This window comes from Mugil cephalus, chromosome 9, assembly GCF_022458985.1.
Source record: "Mugil cephalus isolate CIBA_MC_2020 chromosome 9, CIBA_Mcephalus_1.1, whole genome shotgun sequence".
Taxonomy (NCBI): domain Eukaryota; kingdom Metazoa; phylum Chordata; class Actinopteri; order Mugiliformes; family Mugilidae; genus Mugil; species Mugil cephalus.
The window spans coordinates 17,023,409-17,041,347 of record NC_061778.1 but is presented as its reverse complement, the minus strand read 5'-3'; the positions used below and the strand labels follow the sequence as shown (position 1 = coordinate 17,041,347).

Below are 17,939 nucleotides of genomic sequence, written 5' to 3'. Positions count from 1 at the left end.
TCACTGTTTGGCAACCCATTAGCCAAATGTTAAAACCTGAAAGGATGTTGTGTTTTCACTGAGTTCCTGAGTTTGAAGTATAAATTAAAATAGCAGTCCACAGGTAATTGGTAAATGTGTGCCGTGAGTGCTTCAAACACACAGTAAATTTACATTTCTTCCCTAATTCGTGCTTAATTTTCTTTTATCGTGTAGTCAAATAGTCTTCCACATGCATCGTTTGTGCCAAGCTTTAAAGTCCACATGTTCCATTTGGTGTCATCCATAGCTTACTGAGGTGTACCCTGTCTGTGACGTGATGCCTAACCTACATTGTAGGTCACATTCAGTGTTGTCCAAGACGTAAAGCGTTAGATGGGGGGAAGAAGACGTCATCCTTAGGTAGCGCTCATCAGTTAGTCAGTAACTAGATGAAGCTGTTTCAGATAAGATAGTCCCAGCCACTGAATTCTCCCACTAGTAGCATATATCTTCAGGTTTTTTTTTTCTGTTGGATGGACTTAAAGTCTTTTACTACCCTGTGAATGACAGTTGGAAGTTGAGTCGCCGGACGCTGTAATCTGGTACAATAACATCCTGTCCTAAGAAAATGGAGGCTTTGTCACAGATATTGTCAGACATCTAGTTAATGCCACAGCAGCAACTGACACACTCTCCCTGCACCCTTCTTTCTTAATTTCCCCGTCTCTCTGTCTGCTCTCTTTCCCTCCGACCACTCAGCGACACACAGTTTCATCCACCGGTTGCTTGGCAGGGCTCCTAATGCAAAGCTGTGAAACTCTGGAAACACACTGCCAGATGAGCACACTTGTCTTGTCAAACACAATGATTTCATCACAGATTCCAACTTCCCCAGGTCTCTTTGTCTAGTTCGGCGTTCTTCTCTTGCATTCTGGGATTTGCAGTGCTGACCTCCTTAGTGAAGGCATGCCTCAGCGCTGCTGGGTTTACGCTGTCACGGCCAAGATTCGCTTTGATAGTTTGCTTAGTGTTTTAATTTATTTATTTTTTGCACTCTTTTCATTTGACTATACTCTGTTTCCTACTTTTTGTCCTTTCATTTCTCACTTGCAACATGCTTGAAATTTTTTGCATGGGGAATATGCGCCCGTTTCGTTGTTTCTTTTAGAGAACGACTCTGTGTTTCTGCGTATTTGTGATGGAAAACCCTCTCTCTCTCTCTCTCTCGCAGTCCCCCGTGTTTTTGATTTCTCTCTCCTCTGAACCTCCTCAGTTGTTCCCACCCCTGTTTGTGCAGTCGTTTTCTGCAATGCTGTTCACTGTAATTCTTCACTAACCCCGCCGCCCCACCCTCCCCCTGCCCCCTCTTCCACCCCTCTCATTACGGTCCTGTGGGGTTCCGCAGTAGTAGAGACGTGGAGTCCTTGTGTGAACGGGGTTTGCCTTACTGAGCGCAAGAGCAGCTGTTGATCACATCTAGTCCTAAAGTAAAGAGGGGGGAGGCCAAACGGTGCTCTCACTCTGGCATTTTTTCTGTTTTGTTTTTTTGTTTTTTTTCTTCTCCTCAATATCATTTGTTTTGGGGGTTATTGAACGACCAAAGAGCAGCTTCATATTTATGACAGGTCATCAGCTCCAACCTGAAGAATTAAGGTGAAGAGCATTTTATCAATTGTGAAGTTTTTATGATTTTCTCCCCCCCGCCCCCCTCCCCCTTGTGTGCCGTTTAAATGGTGTCTTATTTGATTTGGTTGTTTCTGAGATGATTTCTTTTGGTGTCTCTTGTCATGTTCTGGCTTTATGCATCCTGCACGGCCTGAGCGTCAGCCTTGTTTCCTGGCCTCTCCTCTCTCCTGTCAAACTCCTTCACTTCCTCTGCTCCTCCTCCTCTACTCTCACACCCGTTTCTCTGGAGCGTCCACCTGAGCTCGGCTGTCCTCTCTGACTTCTCTCTGAATGAACTGAGCCAGCATGGCGTCCCTGCATCCTCTCTGCCTGTCTCTCCCACGGCACCGTTCCTGCTTGCAGAACCGCCCCCCCTCCTCCTCCCCCTTCCACTTTTGGTTTTCCTCTCTAGCTCTCACATGTAACATAAGTGTAAAACTTCCATCCATCTACTCATCTCTTAATGCCATGAACAACAAGCAGAGATACATGGAAAGATGTATGCACGGTTGAGCTGAGGGACCTATGTCATAATATGCAAGACACGAGACGTAGCCAGGCCCGAAGCAGATCTTGAAAGCCTTTTTTAAAGAACGAGCGTAACACATGAGAACAGCAGCGTCCATTTTGTGTCTCGGAGCACTGAGACCCCTCTCTGTCTTCTCACTTTCGCTTTCTCCGATGTAGACCACGGGGAGATGATGGAGTTGCAGGGTTTTGGAGGCAGCCCGTCGTCATGGCAACAGGCGGAAGCAGCCACTCACGAGTCCCTGTGCCAGTCTTGCTCCACGGCCGGCAGCAACATGTCGTTCGTCTACCCAGACGGCTGCACCTGCATACACGACACGTCGGACATTCACACGTAAGCATGGGCAAAAAAAAAAAAAAAAACTATTTCTTTAATGCCTCACTGTGAAACACTTTTCACACATCAGTCCAGTTTTGGAAAAGTTTTTAAATTATGGATTTTACAAAAAATACAAAAAACATTCAGTGAGAAATTGGATTAAACATTGGTAAATGGACTTACAAGGCTGCAGTTTGATAAGGTAAAAACTATTATACTCAATACTAAAGTTAAAAAACCATAGCTTTGATTTTGTATGTATTTGTTTGCACGATAAAAATATATAAGCTGTCAAAAATACAGCTGTCCATTTTTGGTATTTTTTAAAAAGTGTGGAATTTACAAAAATATTTTAAAGATAAAGATTGATTCAAAGAAAAGTTTGAAGTATAGAATAAAACAGAAAATCATTGTGTACATAGACATACAGGCCTGCAGTTAGACGAGGGAAAAACTATCATACTTGATACTGAAATAAAATTTTAAAAAAGTAATTTAAAATAATTCATCTCATTAGATCAAACTTTGAGTTGTGTTGCGTCTTTTAAATGAGTTGAAGGCAGAGCTCTGACTGGCTCAGTATTTATCAGAACGATTTATCCATGAGAAGAGTTAGAAGACAAATGCTTTTAAACCAGACATAAACTCGTTTTAACGTACGTGTGTCGATAACATCAGATCTTCTCTTCTCTCCACCAGTATTCCTCTTAAGATGCTCTGCCAGAACATGAAGAGGCAGATAGTTTCCAGAGCCTTCTATGGATGTAAGCACATCATTTTTTACTTCCGTACTGTATTCATGCACTATTTGAATTTAACCCTTTACGGGCCAGGGACCATATATGGTAACTTCGGCACACATGTTAAATTGCCTCTCAGTTTAAAAGCATGTGGTTTTCACAGAGCCAATCAGAGAAGATCCAGGAAACATTCTCAGGTCATGTGGTCTGCTGGGTCCGCCTCTGCATGAACACTGAGTATAACCACTTCATTATGTACCACGAAGAAGAGGCCTATTGTTGTCTTATGGGACAATGTGTATGTTAACAAGTGTCTGAACCAACTAGTCTTGATTTTCTCCATGAAAAATTTCACGGAAGTAAAAAAGTCTTGTGATTCCCTACAATAACACAGTGGGGTTCCAAGTATTTCAATGAGTGTGTTAATAGTGGACTATTTGAGTTATCCCACTGCATGGTGACAACTTATTGCTGGTGCTCCGTATCGTGTCATGCAACTAAGAATTTCATTGAATGTTTACTCTTAGCTTTCGACAGAATTTCTGTGCTACGTCTAGAATTATACATGTTTTGATGATGCTTTGTGGGCGTGACACATTAGAATATGAGAAGCGTTTTTCATGTAACACACGTGGTTATTAAATCTATGTTTAACTGCCGTTTATTAACTGCAACTCCCAGTTTGTTTGCATACGTTCCACCTGCACTTTCAGACTTTGGGCGTAGCGCGGCTGGCTTCCACGCAGGAGCACAATTGATTTTTAAAATCAATTAAAGCAATTTAAAAAAATAATATATGGGGTAGCAGCTCCTACAGGATAACGTAATGGGTTTGCAGACTGTAATGAAATATCCTCGTGGTCGTATCAGATACTTCACTCTGTAATGAACTGCTGCCTAACATAATATATTTATGGTGATATTAAAACAGTGTGCAGAGTGAAGCCTTATTGTATTACCGGCAATTAGTTTGTTAATTGCACTCAGTAAAACAATATAAGTCATTTAAATGTTAAAACATGTTTTTACATTTATATATTTTGTCTTTCACAGTTTGAAATCCTGCAACATCAATTTTATTGTAATTTTAACATTTTTATTCTAAACATCTCATTTAATTTAAGCATCTTATGCTGTTTGCATTGTTCGGATGTTGTAAATGTTGGGCTGCATCTTTACTGATGTGCCATGAATCTGCATCTCACCTGTCCTTCAGGGCTGGCCTACTGTCGACATCTGTCCACGGTGCGCACTCACCTTTCGGCTCTGGTCAACCACAACATCGTCCCCCCAGACAGACCGTGTGAAGCGTCCGGGGGGCTCAGCAAAGAGGTGTGGAGCAAGTACCAGAAAGACTGCAAGGTGGGTGCCGACACCTAGACGACAAACGGGCAAGCTTCCATGCAGGAGGGATTACATCAGCGTAACGGGAATGTGAACCGTCCTCCGCCATCCCTCTCGCAGGGCGATGGATTTAAAACCCAGACGTCACTGCAAATCTCCAGGTCATCTCTGAGTCAGTGATATTGATCAGCCCCGAAGGCTAAATCACGGTGACATGTTTCCATAAAACCGCACAGCGTGGCTGTCACACTTAATGAGCTGTTACTGGAACTCTGAAGATTGTTGTGACATTTAATTCCCCTTTTCTGCAGAGTTGGAATAACTCTCGCAGACCTTACACTTAAATATCGTGTTTCAGTAAGTGCCACGAGCCTGCTCGTCCTTCTGCTCTCCGCTAGCTAGCCAAGAAGTGCGGTACTTGCATAAAGATTCTAATCATCTTGACAACTACTTCTTAAACCACCGCAAAGCATCTTTTTGAAACTTTTAGTAGGTCCATCTTCAGTGTGAAAAGCCCTAACTAGTTCATTGTTAATAATAGTTGCCCTCACCATTACCCTCCTACACCTTCTAAAAAGACTTGAGAAAAACTCCCAAAAAAGTGCTGATGTACTAAATACTCCTGCAGGGGCGTACTTCTTAGTAAACCGGGCAAGGTGAGGTAATGTTGCAGAGGTTTTGCACTTTTTAACACCATAACAGCTCGCTGTTCGACCAGAGCAAATGAGACGAGTGATGAGACGGCACTGTCGGTGGCCGTGAGCGAGTCGAGGCAAAGGCTGTGTGGGCTCTGTGTTCGTCAACTTGCTTGTCTGAGACAAGAGGGCGCAAGAAAGGGCAGCTGGTATCAGTACTGCAGAACTCGAAACCTTGTTTTTTACTTTTTTGGTGAAAGTTGAACTTTTTTTTTATTATTATTATGGTCTACTGTCATCTTATTGCAACCATTTGTGGAATTCCTGACTCCCTGGAAGCTATTGTAATAATACGGTGAGCAGAACTTTATCAGGACTGAATGTGCTTTCCTCAGCGTGTCACTGTGTGGCCACTGAATGCCGCCCCTGTTACAAATATCAGTCGCATGACATAAGTTGCACGTTTTTAAAAATGTATCATCCTAACACTCCGTTCATCTTTTTTTTTTTTTTATGTCAACCAGTGCATTTTTGCATTTTTTGTCAATTGGCAAAATATAATAACGTCAGTGTCTGCATTTAATATTCTGCAGCTTCTACGACGGATGCACCCCTGGTTTGCCTGACAGAGACCTTATTTAGATTCTGTTATGAATAAAAGCAGTTTTTAATTGTATACATATGAGTGTTTCCCTACCGTTATATTAGGGGGAGTGCCCTGTATGGCACTAGCCACTGCCGCCCCTTAATGAAGATGAAAGTAATAACTCCAGATCGTGACAGAAGTTTATACGTCTGGTCTTTTATTACAAGTGAAAAGTAAATAGCCCTCCCTCCAACATATGTAACTCGAGGGGAAACATTGCAGTCGAGCATAAACATATGTTTAATAAACTCATACAGGAGGTTTACACAACACCATACAGATTATTAAATTGCAATCTACTGCATATTCATTTATTGGGATCTATAAGAAACATATCGGTTGTGAACTAACTTTGTTATTACACGTCTATCTTTACATCGTATAATAAGCTTCGGTTACCTTATTCTGTCCTACCTTCACAGTTGTATACGGCGTAATCCTTCTCTGATGTATATTAATTGTAAGTCGGTGACCGTGCGTTCCTCCCGCTGCCCCCGCCCTCTCTCATCTCTCCTTCACACTAATGAAAATTTAATGAGTTTCAGTGAGATGAAGTCTCATTACGCAGTGCAGTATAATACCGTGGTAGCTATTAAAGTAGCCACTGTAATCATTCATCAACTCCAACATAGCCATCATTACTAATTTACACTCTATTCATATCTGTGTCCTTTATCTCCTGCACTCGTCCACGTCTTCCTCTGTATGGATTGTAATCACTCTTTCTCTCCTCCCATTATTGATGCACTTCCTCTTCCTCTCCTTCTGTCTTGTCACATTTCTTCTCCTGTTCATGTTTGTGTGTGTGTGTGTGTGTGTGTCTGTGTGTGTGTTTAGAACTATAAGGAGCTGGAGCTGCTGAGGCTGGTTTACTACGGTGGAGTGCAGCATGACATCAGGAAGGAGGTCTGGCCTTTCCTCTTGGGACACTACAAGTTTGGCATGGGCAAGAAGGACATGAGCCAGGTACAGATTATGCACAGACACACACAAACACACACACAGATGAAGGCAGTAGGTAATTACCTTTTTTTGTATGTCCACATAGATTGATGCAAAGATCAGTGAGCGCTACCAGCAGGTGATGCGGGAGTGGAAGGCATGCGAGGTGATCGTCAAGCAGAGGGAGAAGGAGATGCAGTCGGCCATCTTTGCCAAGCTCTCCTCGGGCAGCAGCATCGACAGCCACGTCCTGCGACTCGTCCACAGAGACTCGACGCTCAGCAACGAGGTAAAAACGGCCAAACCCAGAACAGATCTTCTGCACAGGGGTTCATGTTGTTAACCTGGGAGATAGTGCACTGCAAATATTCACTACGAACTGTGACTATTATTTCACCTTTTTAGCTTTAAGTTTCACTGGGGAAAAAAAAGTTTTCACCATTTTTAAATCAACTTTGCAATAGTAGTTCTGCTGAGAGAACATGAACTTGATGTGATGTATTCATGGCCTGGAGTCTAGAAAACGGTGTATTTTATCAGACATTAAAGGTCCAATAAGAACAGGGTGTGTTATGAGAAGGACAGGATCCAGAGTTGTCCAGAGGATATGTGACCAGGATATATTGGATATATTTGTTTGGCATTTTATTTTGATAGGAAACGGAGGAATTAGTTAAAGCAAGTACTTGGGTACAAGTAAAAAGTAGTCGTCAAAACTGATAAAAAAAAAAAGGTCTTGACTGAAAGGACCAATTTAATTAGTGAAGAAATACTGTCACCGAAGGCAGTGGTTTTTCTTTTTTATTAGATGTGCACTTAACTGACACAATTTACCTCAAGATCTGTAAGTACAGAAGAGAACATGCATGGTCTTCAACGTTTTTCAGGCCAATGACCCTAAACTGATTAAGTACCGACCCCCCACATTATATGTGTTCTATATTAAACTCAGCCTAGTGCTGTTTATAAATATATTAGTATACATTAGTATAGCATTTTGCATTCAATATTAAACTATCCCTTATCCTTTTACTAAAATATGTTGGATTCATGTTACTGTGTATTTAAAGAAATTTCAATTTGTGGGGAAACATTTAAATATATATATATGAAAAATGTCTAATCAACCAAAGATTTTGCGATCCCTCCCCCCTGCAGTGCCCCCATGGATCCACTAGGGGTCACGGACCCCCTGTTGAAGACATATGCTCTACTGGTTAGATAATCTGCCACATGTTCACAAAGACATTCATCTGTTGTTACTTAAGCTTTATACCAATATGTGTTCAACCGATTGGTAGAGCAGGTACCATTGTCGTCCCTTTAAAACAACACATTTAAAATACATGTGTTTGCTTACAGATGTTGGATATTTGTGTTTTTGCACTTGAATCAGAGTCCAAAACCTGCATCATTACCCTCGGTGGCTGCTGCCCTTAGCTTCTAAAGTTCCCTCCTTGTGTAGGTGTTCATGTCTGTGGATGAGCCCGACGCAGGGAGCCAGGAGACTCCCAGCGGAGAGGACACCACTCCCACCATGACCACTCTGGTGCCCCCCGCCGCCGTCCCTCCAGAGGAGCGCCCTCTGGTGGAGTTTGACTCCCCCGACTCGGGTCTGCCCTCTTCGCGAAACTACTCGGTGACCTCTGCTCACTCCCAGATCCTGTCCAGCATAGACGACGGTCAGAGCACCGAGGAGGAAGGAGGAGGCGGCGATGATGGGAGGACCCCGGGTGTTCTGGGGGGGCGTCAGGACTCTCTGACTGAGGACAGGCTGTGCAGTCAGCTGGACAAGCTGGTGACCACCGGAGCGCCTGCCGAGGGGATGTCACCTTCGCTCTCCTCCTATACAGTACGTAGAGCAGATACAGTTTGTTTATGTGAGATGGCTGAGCAGATCTACAAGTGGATCAAAACTGGAGTATTTCAAAGTATTTCACGAATGTTGATTGATATTTATAGAGTCTAACTGTTGGACTTACTGTATATCATATTAAAGTTTGTCTTTTCGGGCTTCGTAAGGGTTAAAGGGATACAAATGAACTATAAATACGCTGGTTTCCAAATTATTATATTGATCACTATAAATTTGTCCTGCAGAAGATGCTAATTTATTTGCTTGGAATCATGATTGTATCTGTACAGGTTCTTTGGAGCATATTTAATGGTCAGTAGCTTCCTCCAAAGAAAGACCATAAGCTTGAATTTACACTGACTTTATTTTTGTCTCTTTTCTTTTTTTTTTGCACAGATCGAACTGTTGGACACAGTAGCCCTCAACCTCCACAGAATAGACAAAGACGTGCAGCGCTGCGACCGCAACTACTATTACTTCACTACAGGCAACCTGGAGAAACTACGCAACATCATGTGCAGGTAGGGAAAGAAAAGAAAGACGTGTTGAGATCTGCTGCTGAAGCCAAGAGTTTGCATTATAATGTGCATTACATTCACCTTCATCTTGATTTACACGGTATGTTGAGAACTGATCTTGGGGTCACAGGTTCTGTAGAGCATCTAGAAACAATCAGTAATTATTGACGCCGTATAAATCCACCTAAAAAGTTTGTGTGCACTTTGTTTGTGGGCTCCCAAATGTGCCAAAACTAAGAGACTAAAAGATCTAAACTAAAACTATAAATCAAAGTAATGATGCTTCCGCCACCTGGGAGAAGCATAACTCGTTTTAGACTGAAGCGAATACACGGAACGTAAAGCGGTTGTCTTTTTATTCTGAGTTGATGCGAAGTGGCATTAGCATTCACTGGCAAATGCCAAAAAACTGCACCCTGCGGGAATGTTGTTAAAGAGAGTAGTTGGAGTGAATAAAAAGTAAGGCTGTGGGGCTGTAAAACCAAAACAGTGATCTAAAGCCTTAAATAACCTGAAAAGCTTTGCTGATGTGAAGGAGCACTGCGTAGTCTGGCAATCGCTTTTTTTTTTTTATGGGTGACTCGCTATTCCCGTTGTTGACGTAAACGTATCGATTAGAGCAGTTTACATTGTCTCCTGTGCACCTAAGTGGCATCTAAGCAACGTAACTGGATTAACACTGATTTAATGATTTGTAATTAGTTGGAGATTCACTAGATCAGGGGTCATTGAACTTATTACTCAAAGGTCTGCATCTGATTTTCATTTCAGGTCAGGAACAGTCGACAGTAACAGAATAACGTTGAATGCAGTTAGACATACTTTTTAAGCAGCGTTCATTCAAGTTGAAGACAATCAACCTGTCAAAACACATTTGACCCTGGTAGGAGACGTTGTCAGCCTGCAGTCAGCAGCTTGAAAATGTGTGAACTCCAGAAACTTTGCCGTGACAACAGTGCCAACAACAGGATTCATATGGGAACGGGATCACTGTGAATAATGTCTGGACTTTGGAGATGCCCCGCTTTAACCGCATCCAGTGCAGCATCAACTTTAGCCGAATAAAACGTGTTTGTCCTCTGACCAAGCTCTTGTTTGTGACGGCGTGTCTCCTTCTGGCCTGCAGCTATGTGTGGGAGCATTTAGAGATGGGCTACGTTCAGGGCATGTGTGACCTGCTGGCTCCCCTCATGGTCATTCTGGATGATGGTGAGAGGAACGAACTGTCTGTGTGTGTCTGCCATTGTTGTAAACAGTAGAGATGGAAACCACCAACGGTGTGAGGCTAGAAATCTTCACACCTTAATATATAACAAAAAGTATTTAAACTTGACCTGTTTTACTTCGGTCACTCCACCGTTCAGACTCTAAGTTCTTTTTGTGTGTGTGTCTGTGTGTGTCAGAGTGCCTGGCATACAGCTGTTTCACTCAGCTAATGAAGAGGATGAGTCAGAACTTCCCTAATGGTGGAGCCATGGACACACACTTTGCCAACATGAGGTCGCTAATCCAGGTGATGGATGACACTGATTCTGTGTGCGAGAGAGAGAGAGTTAAACTAAACTAAACTAAAACCCTTTGACATTGTCTCTGATGTCAGATCCTGGACTCTGAGCTGTTTGAACTGATGCAGCAGAACGGAGACTACACACACTTCTACTTCTGTTACCGCTGGTTCCTGCTGGACTTCAAGAGAGGTGAACGCTGCACCGCACTCCCGCACTCGCTCTGGCTCTTGCCGGTGTCCTCGAACTCGCTGACATTTCTGCCACATGTGATAAAGTGATTTGTTACTCATCTGAACACGGTGACGCAGAGTCCTGTCAGACTGGACTGATTGTGGTGTGTTTGTGTGTGTGTTTGTGTGCGTGCATGCAGAGCTCCTGTACGAGGACGTGTTCGCCGTGTGGGAGGTGATCTGGGTGGCTCCCAGGATTTCCTCACGCCACTTCGTCCTCTTCCTGGCCTTGGCTCTGGTCACAGTTTACCGGGAGATCATCATGGACAACAACATGGACTTCACCGACATTATCAAGTTCTTTAACGGTAGGACACACGTTTGGGCTGATCGACTTACCACCAGATTAAAACGTAAAATATTTTAGCATAAATCATCAGTAGTAAGCTGCTCCCTCTATATACAGTATATATATATATATATATATATGTATATATCCATATATTGTACGGAGCTGCCTCTAACAGCGTGTCTGACCCACAGAGATGGCTGAGCGTCACGATGTCCAACACATCTTGAAGATAGCGCGTGAGCTGGTGCACAGAGTCCAGTCTCTGATGGACAACAAGTGAACGTAGAGGGAGACGGAGGAATGGGGGGAGGGGAGGGTGGGATGCAAAGGGAGAGAGCGTCCGATCCCGCTGGAATCTCGGCTCCTCCTCTCATCCCTGAACGACAGAGCATTCCCTGACCTCCGCCTGCCCACAGCAGGTCTAGCAGGACCAGGTCTCCCCCGTAACCCCAACCCCCTCCCTCTCACCCAGTTGAAGGCCCACGGCGCGGGGCGGGGGAGTGCTGCTGTGGGGGTCCGGCTCTGGAGCTCGGCCCAGATCTGTTTACATTAACCTCTACATGGAATGCCCATGGTATCTGTTCAGACATGTGGATTTGTCTGCATGCTTGTGAGTTTGATCACACTGTGAACGCATTCTTGAGTTTCCCAGTCCTACAGAGTTTGTGTGCGTGCATGATAACTGACATATTGTACACACACACACACACACACACATTCCATTTTGGCTCTATCAATACTCCAGTTTTCCAGAGTCGCACTCTTTTTCCTCTTGGAGCAGAACATATTGGATGCCTATCAGGAAAGCTGAGGTGCTCTCAGTGTTCAGATATGGCCCTCTGTGCAGTGCCATCGGAGGCCACTAGAGTGCAGGATTTACACACAACAATATCAGAGGAGCAGAAGACTTAGCCACGAAGAAGTTTCCATTAGTGACCAAATGGACTGTGCCAACTACCTTTTCCTGAGTGTTTTCTACTGCAAGCATGTGTGTTTTTACCCCCCACCCTCCTCTCCCCCCTCTCTGTTTTTTTTTTTTTTTATTTTTCTTTTACACCACAAATCCATCCTAACAAATGTTGCCTTTATCAGTGACAGCCCAAGGTACTTAGTTGCACTTTCTTGCAAGGGTTTTCCTCAGTGGCGCCTGTGAAGACCTCACCACAGTTGGGGGGGGGGGCTGGAGGAACCACAAGAGGCCAAACTGTTGAGAGAAACCGGGGTGAAATGCAGCCAAACTTCTCTGAACACGTCAGTGGCAGCAGAGCACAACAGGAGAGGAAGAAGCAGCCTTCCTCCGTACTTTAACACCAAACTATTTTACAGTGCCATGATTGTCAGGGTTGCAGCTATACCGCCATCGTAACTGAGTATGACATTAACGTGACATGAAAGGGTGTTACCGAGGCTTTATTTTGACGCCTTAAAGATTAAAATGGCGACGAATACGTGACAATTTGGCCAGTTTGATCAAAAATCTATTTAAATGGAGCGATTAAATACTCAGTTACACTGTGTGCGGCACAAGAATCAGAATCAGCTTTATTGGCCAAGTATGTGTGCGCATACAAGGAATTTGGTGCCGGTCACTTGTGCAAAAACATCGAACTTAAAGAGGCGTAGAAATAAAAGCGTAAAAAATCAAACTGTGCAGCTTAAATCATGCTTAAGAAAATAAAAAAATGACAAATAGGGAACAAGAGCTGATATATACAACAGTTGAACAGTATGTTTATAGGTTTATAACATAAAAGTAAAATATTCACTTGACTGTTTATAATAGTCTGAACTGTTTTGGTCGCGAGTCAAAATTGTATTCATGTATTTCTCTCAGTATTTCTGTGACCTGGCTCAGACCAGGTGTCCCTAGCTCCTGTTTCCAGAGGACGTCGAGGACACAGTGGCCGAGGCACACAATGAAAACCAAAGTATTCTGCATTTGTGATAAGAGATACGATACACAGAAAGAAAGAAAGTACGGGAAAATGAGACACCTGATTTAGAAAGGCCTTTGAGACCAGGGTTGTGGGTGGACATATTTCTTTGGTATTTATTGTTAAAACATCCCATGAAAAGACCGAAACCTGCTTCCCCGCTATTTCAGCCAGTCAGGATTGAACTTTAAACAGTTCAAATAACTTTAAGCTGGCTATTTTGATCATATCGCCGTCACCTTACATATTTCATCTTTTTATCTACAGTTTTTATCTACATCTTGACCACTGAGGTGAGTGTGACTGGCTCAGTGAGGAGAGTGAGGAAGAAAAGTGCTGAGCATTTACTTTGAGCTAGTTTATCCAGACCCTAAATATGCCAGCTATAGGGGAATATATTTAAATTTTACAAGTATCACTTTTAGCCTTCCGCTATTAATGGAATATTTTTAGAGTCTTGCATGAGAAAACATATCTTCCAAGTCTGCTCAGTTAGTGGATCTATTTATACATTAAATGTTTTAGTCAGATTAGCTAAATCAAAGAAAGTAACCAAATGAGACACAATCTAACACTTTTGCTGTTAATTATTTATCAAACATTAGCGATCTGTGGGTGGCAAAAGTGTGTGAACATCTGTCCCCTCGTCAGTCCTGACGAGTTGCTTCAACTCGGGGGCGTTGTGTCTAGTCTCCTCACATGAACTGTTTGCTTCTGTTTCTGTTGGAGTAGGTTCAGGACTTTGATTTGCCTTTCCAAAACACGATGCATTCCTCTCCTTCTTTGGTGCAACGACTTGTGTCTGTGCGTGGAGTTGTTGCCTTGGCCCATGACCCACTTCTCCGTTCCCAGTCTCAGTTCATGGACAGATGTCGTGATAACGTCCGCACCAGCTGAAGGGCGCTCGTTCCATAGTTGGTAGCAGAAGCTTCTCGGTCATCCAGGCCATAGTTTAAACAAAAAAACAGACTGAAACTCTGCAGGTCTAGTAGCCCTTGTGTTGAGACGTGACTTCTCTTTTAGTTTCCAGTGGTAGGATTCAGAACTCATTGTCCTATCGACAATGTAAATCTTCCTGGCTCAGTTGTTACCATATTACTTCTCATACTAGAAGGTTCTACCATAGTCTTCATCTTCTTTGGTCTTCAGCTAACTGCACACAGACTGTGGCCTCCTCCTTTTAACACACCACGATTGTTCATCTTTTCTCCTGATGGTAGACTCATTAACGTCAATGTGAGAGAGGCCTGTCGTTTGCGGCCTTGCACACTATATTAGTCGCCTTGCCGCTGCTGCGCTGATCTCGGTCTTCAGCCACTGCGCGTCGTGCACATCCGACTTTGACAGATCCGTTCTTTGAATAAAACAGGGCGCCCACTCACGCTGACGATCGCCCCGCTGATTAAAAACTCTAATTTCACCATCTAATTAACTGCCACTACCGGAGGTTCACATGCTTCACTCCACTCACAGATGCAAACCACCGGATCACTTTCTATAAAAAGACGACGGAGCTCGTTTTTAATCATATATATAATTAATAATTAGGCTCCCTTTATCTACTGCTAGTGAATGAGTATTTATAGCAGCGGCGGGACGCATTCCTGTCTGGGAGTACGTGACCCATCATCCAAGGATTTCCACACAGCTCAAATGTGTTGTGCCATTTAAACCCGAAAGTAGGTTAAAGCTTGTTAGTTCAGTTAAATGAACAAAGTAGTGGATGCTCAAGGTAGTGTATAAATCAGGGCAGACATGTTAAAAAAAAAATTAAAAATCACGCAGGTAAAATTCCCAGGAAGCAATCAGAGTTTATGTGGATTTCCAGGAAAAGCCAGGCTCATGATACTATGTGTCAGTCTCTGGATGATGCATTCAGCGCTGGTTCTGGTCTTTTCATGGGGAGTACAGGCGGAAAGTCAAACCTGGAACAACACCAGCTCTGTCTTTTCAAAGAATTCCTCATGAACCTGCTCACTGACCTGAAGGCATCACACAGACCTCTCACGGCCTTCAGCGCCGCTGTCCAGATTAAAGTGGTTGCAATGATCCCCGCTGAAGCTGAGGCTCGGCCAATAATTAAAAATAAAAATATAATTAAAAAAAATGTTTAGACATCCGGTGCCAGGTTTGGAACAAAACAAATACCTGAGGAGACGCTGCATATCATGCCAACTCTAGTGTTCAGTGGATCAGTATTACAGGTTGTGGCTTCTGACTAACAGCACATTCATGTTTGTACCTGAAGGAAGTCAGGAAGGGGGGAGCTTTTTTTTTTTTTAAATTTATTTATTTTAATATCGTTTCCACTCCCCCTCCTCATCTGTGTGACCCCTCACCCCCTCACCCTCCCTTAAAACGTCCAACACGGCTGCATATGATTGGTCGTCCAGCTCGGACCTGCACCTGTGATTCAAGTGCCAAGAGTCTTCCCCAACCCCGAAGTGTACTGTAGTCATCCGGCTCTCTGATTTGCTAGTTTGATCGCAGGATATGGGCGATGGCGTGGATGTACCTCGCCACGGCCCTCTCCTCCCTCCCCCCCCAACCGGCCCTGCCACCGCGGTGACGGAGGAAAGTCGCAGGAGGAAGGTCGGGGGAAACCGGGGCCCGTGGCGGAGCTTTTTTTCTTCCAATCAGGACATGTGTACCAAAGCCTTGAAACAGCCCCCTCTGTGGCATGACGACAATGTGCAATTTCATACTGCATCTTGAAGACTGACTGTTTACTATGTGTGTAAAATATTTTTGAAAATGGTGTTCTTGAATTCTTTAACTACTGTGCAACTTCTGTCGTTTGAGAACCCCATCAAAGTCTATATTGCTGTACATACGAACCAAAAGCCCAATATTTCTATGAAGACAGTCAGAAGAGAATATATATATATGTATATGTATATATATATATATGTATATATATATATATATACATATATATATGATTTATTTTGAGATCTATTTTTTATGTTGGTTTTAGCAGCACTAGTCAGAAGTGTATACTGTGCAGAAATGCCGAATGTGTGCAGACTATGTTACACGTTGACTGTTAAGTGTTCTTTCTCAATGTTGTGCACTGACTTCAACCTTTGAAATTTCTATTTATTTAGAGAGCCAATGATTGCATTGCTGAATATGTATTGGTAAGGATGTATCATTTGCCTTGAATGTAATGTATTATTAAATAAGAGGTTGTTCATTACCGTGCTGCTCTCATTCCTTCGTACCCTGGATCTGGAGGAGACCACGTCTTCTGACTTCTGATAATAAAATGTGTTGCGCGTAAACAAACCAGATTGAAGCAGCTCTGCTCAGTTTTTCTTTTCTTCTTTTTTTTCTTACATCAACGACGGACCAAATGATGTGTTTAATGTTCAGGAAGTTGCTTGTAGATTGAATAAACACGGAAACTTAGGCGGTATACCACTCCATAACGAATACCGGTGTTTATTTATTTATTGTCGTTATGATATGAATTTGTAATATACCCGCACACCGGTGTATATGACTACACAGTGTGTATGGATCGGACCATTTTAAGCGTGGCATTTCTTAGCAGGCATGGTGTGACTGCGTCACGGCGAGGTGTGGTGAAGATGGAAAGGTCCAAAAAACAAGAAAGCAGAAAGAGAAACTTATGCCAAAAATTGGGGTTTTTAGGGTGACGAGACGTCGCTGATTTCTGGGGACAGTCCTCGTTTTGGATTTCCAGCTGAAGTTGTCCCCAATTTTAGCTTTTTACAAATGAGAAAAAAAAAATGTTGCACACAGACTAGAACCATTATGGTAGCCGGTTGTTCTGCTATTGACATTACAGCAGCAGTTTAAATATGTTTAAATATGAATAAACATGTAAAAATAAATGAAACCATAATTGTTCCTGTTTCTATTTCATCTTCTTCTCTTTTTTTTTTTTTTTTATCTCCGAGCTTTTTCCAGATCAGCAGGCAGTGCTAACAAGGGACCAGTTTAACTACAAGTGTGTGTTCTACAATATTTACTCATCACAGTAAAATAGTCCATCCTTAGTCAGTCTACTGCATTAATTCCTCTCAACCAGTAGTAAATGCTGTGGACGTGATTATACATGAAATAATAAAAAAAATACTGTGATATACTGTGAAATTTTTGGTCATGTCGCCCAGACCTACACAACATGATGTGTAACTGTGCAAGGTACGTGTTTAGTTCACTTCACTTGTACTTCCAAAGCCCAAATTCCAACCTCTCAATGTCTGGTGTCTCAATCTGGTGCAGATTTTTATAAAAAAAAAAAAAAAAAAAAAAGGATGAAACCACTGAGTTACCTACCAAGACCTACCAAATTTAACATGTGATCTGCATCAGGACACTGACATCTAATACGTGGCGCCGTGTATTTAGAGCTAGGTCTAAAATGTGTTCTCATGAACTTGACTTTTGATCAAATCTCAGTATGCAAATGAGCGAGTCAGAGCTGGATGGCGTGTTGACGTCAAACATGAAACCAGGTTCAAGGAGGAGATGCTGCTCTTTTTCTTATCTGGCACGTTGACCTCGCTGCTGCTGCTGCTTCTTCTCTTTTCTTGTTTGACCTCCAAATGTGATCTGACTCTCGTCCCAGTCTGTTGTCTGAACATTTATACTCAAAGCTTCCCTAGTCCATATAAGGGAAGAGTTTCAAGAAACAGATTCTCTGTGGATATCAGGTGTGTGTGTGTGTGTGAGGTAATGTTTCCCTCAGGATCTGTTACTTTTGAGACTTAAACAGTGGTGGAAGAACAGAGAATATTATAATCATATGTATTATTTTAAGCTCCTCTCTCAGTTTGTAAAAACCTGTTAC

General features: G+C 42.8%; 1 protein-coding gene across 6 annotated transcripts in view; it reads left to right on the top strand.

The window, feature by feature from the left end:
* The window catches only part of sgsm2 (small G protein signaling modulator 2), a 72,615-nt gene extending 56,299 nt beyond the window's left edge, over positions 1–16,316 (top strand). For all 6 annotated transcript variants that reach the window (XM_047594235.1, XM_047594234.1, XM_047594232.1 and 3 more), the window contains 12 exons: positions 2,314–2,488; positions 3,173–3,237; positions 4,430–4,575; positions 6,676–6,804; positions 6,887–7,069; positions 8,246–8,632; positions 9,032–9,156; positions 10,280–10,362; positions 10,557–10,666; positions 10,754–10,850; positions 11,032–11,199; positions 11,375–16,316. In XM_047594235.1, coding sequence (XP_047450191.1) covers positions 2,314–2,488; positions 3,173–3,237; positions 4,430–4,575; positions 6,676–6,804; positions 6,887–7,069; positions 8,246–8,632; positions 9,032–9,156; positions 10,280–10,362; positions 10,557–10,666; positions 10,754–10,850; positions 11,032–11,199; positions 11,375–11,463 — 1,757 coding nt within the window. In that variant the 3' untranslated portion in view covers positions 11,464–16,316. The remainder of the gene's footprint in view (positions 1–2,313; positions 2,489–3,172; positions 3,238–4,429; positions 4,576–6,675; positions 6,805–6,886; positions 7,070–8,245; positions 8,633–9,031; positions 9,157–10,279; positions 10,363–10,556; positions 10,667–10,753; positions 10,851–11,031; positions 11,200–11,374) is intronic.
* The last annotated feature ends 1,623 nt before the right edge of the window (positions 16,317–17,939 follow it).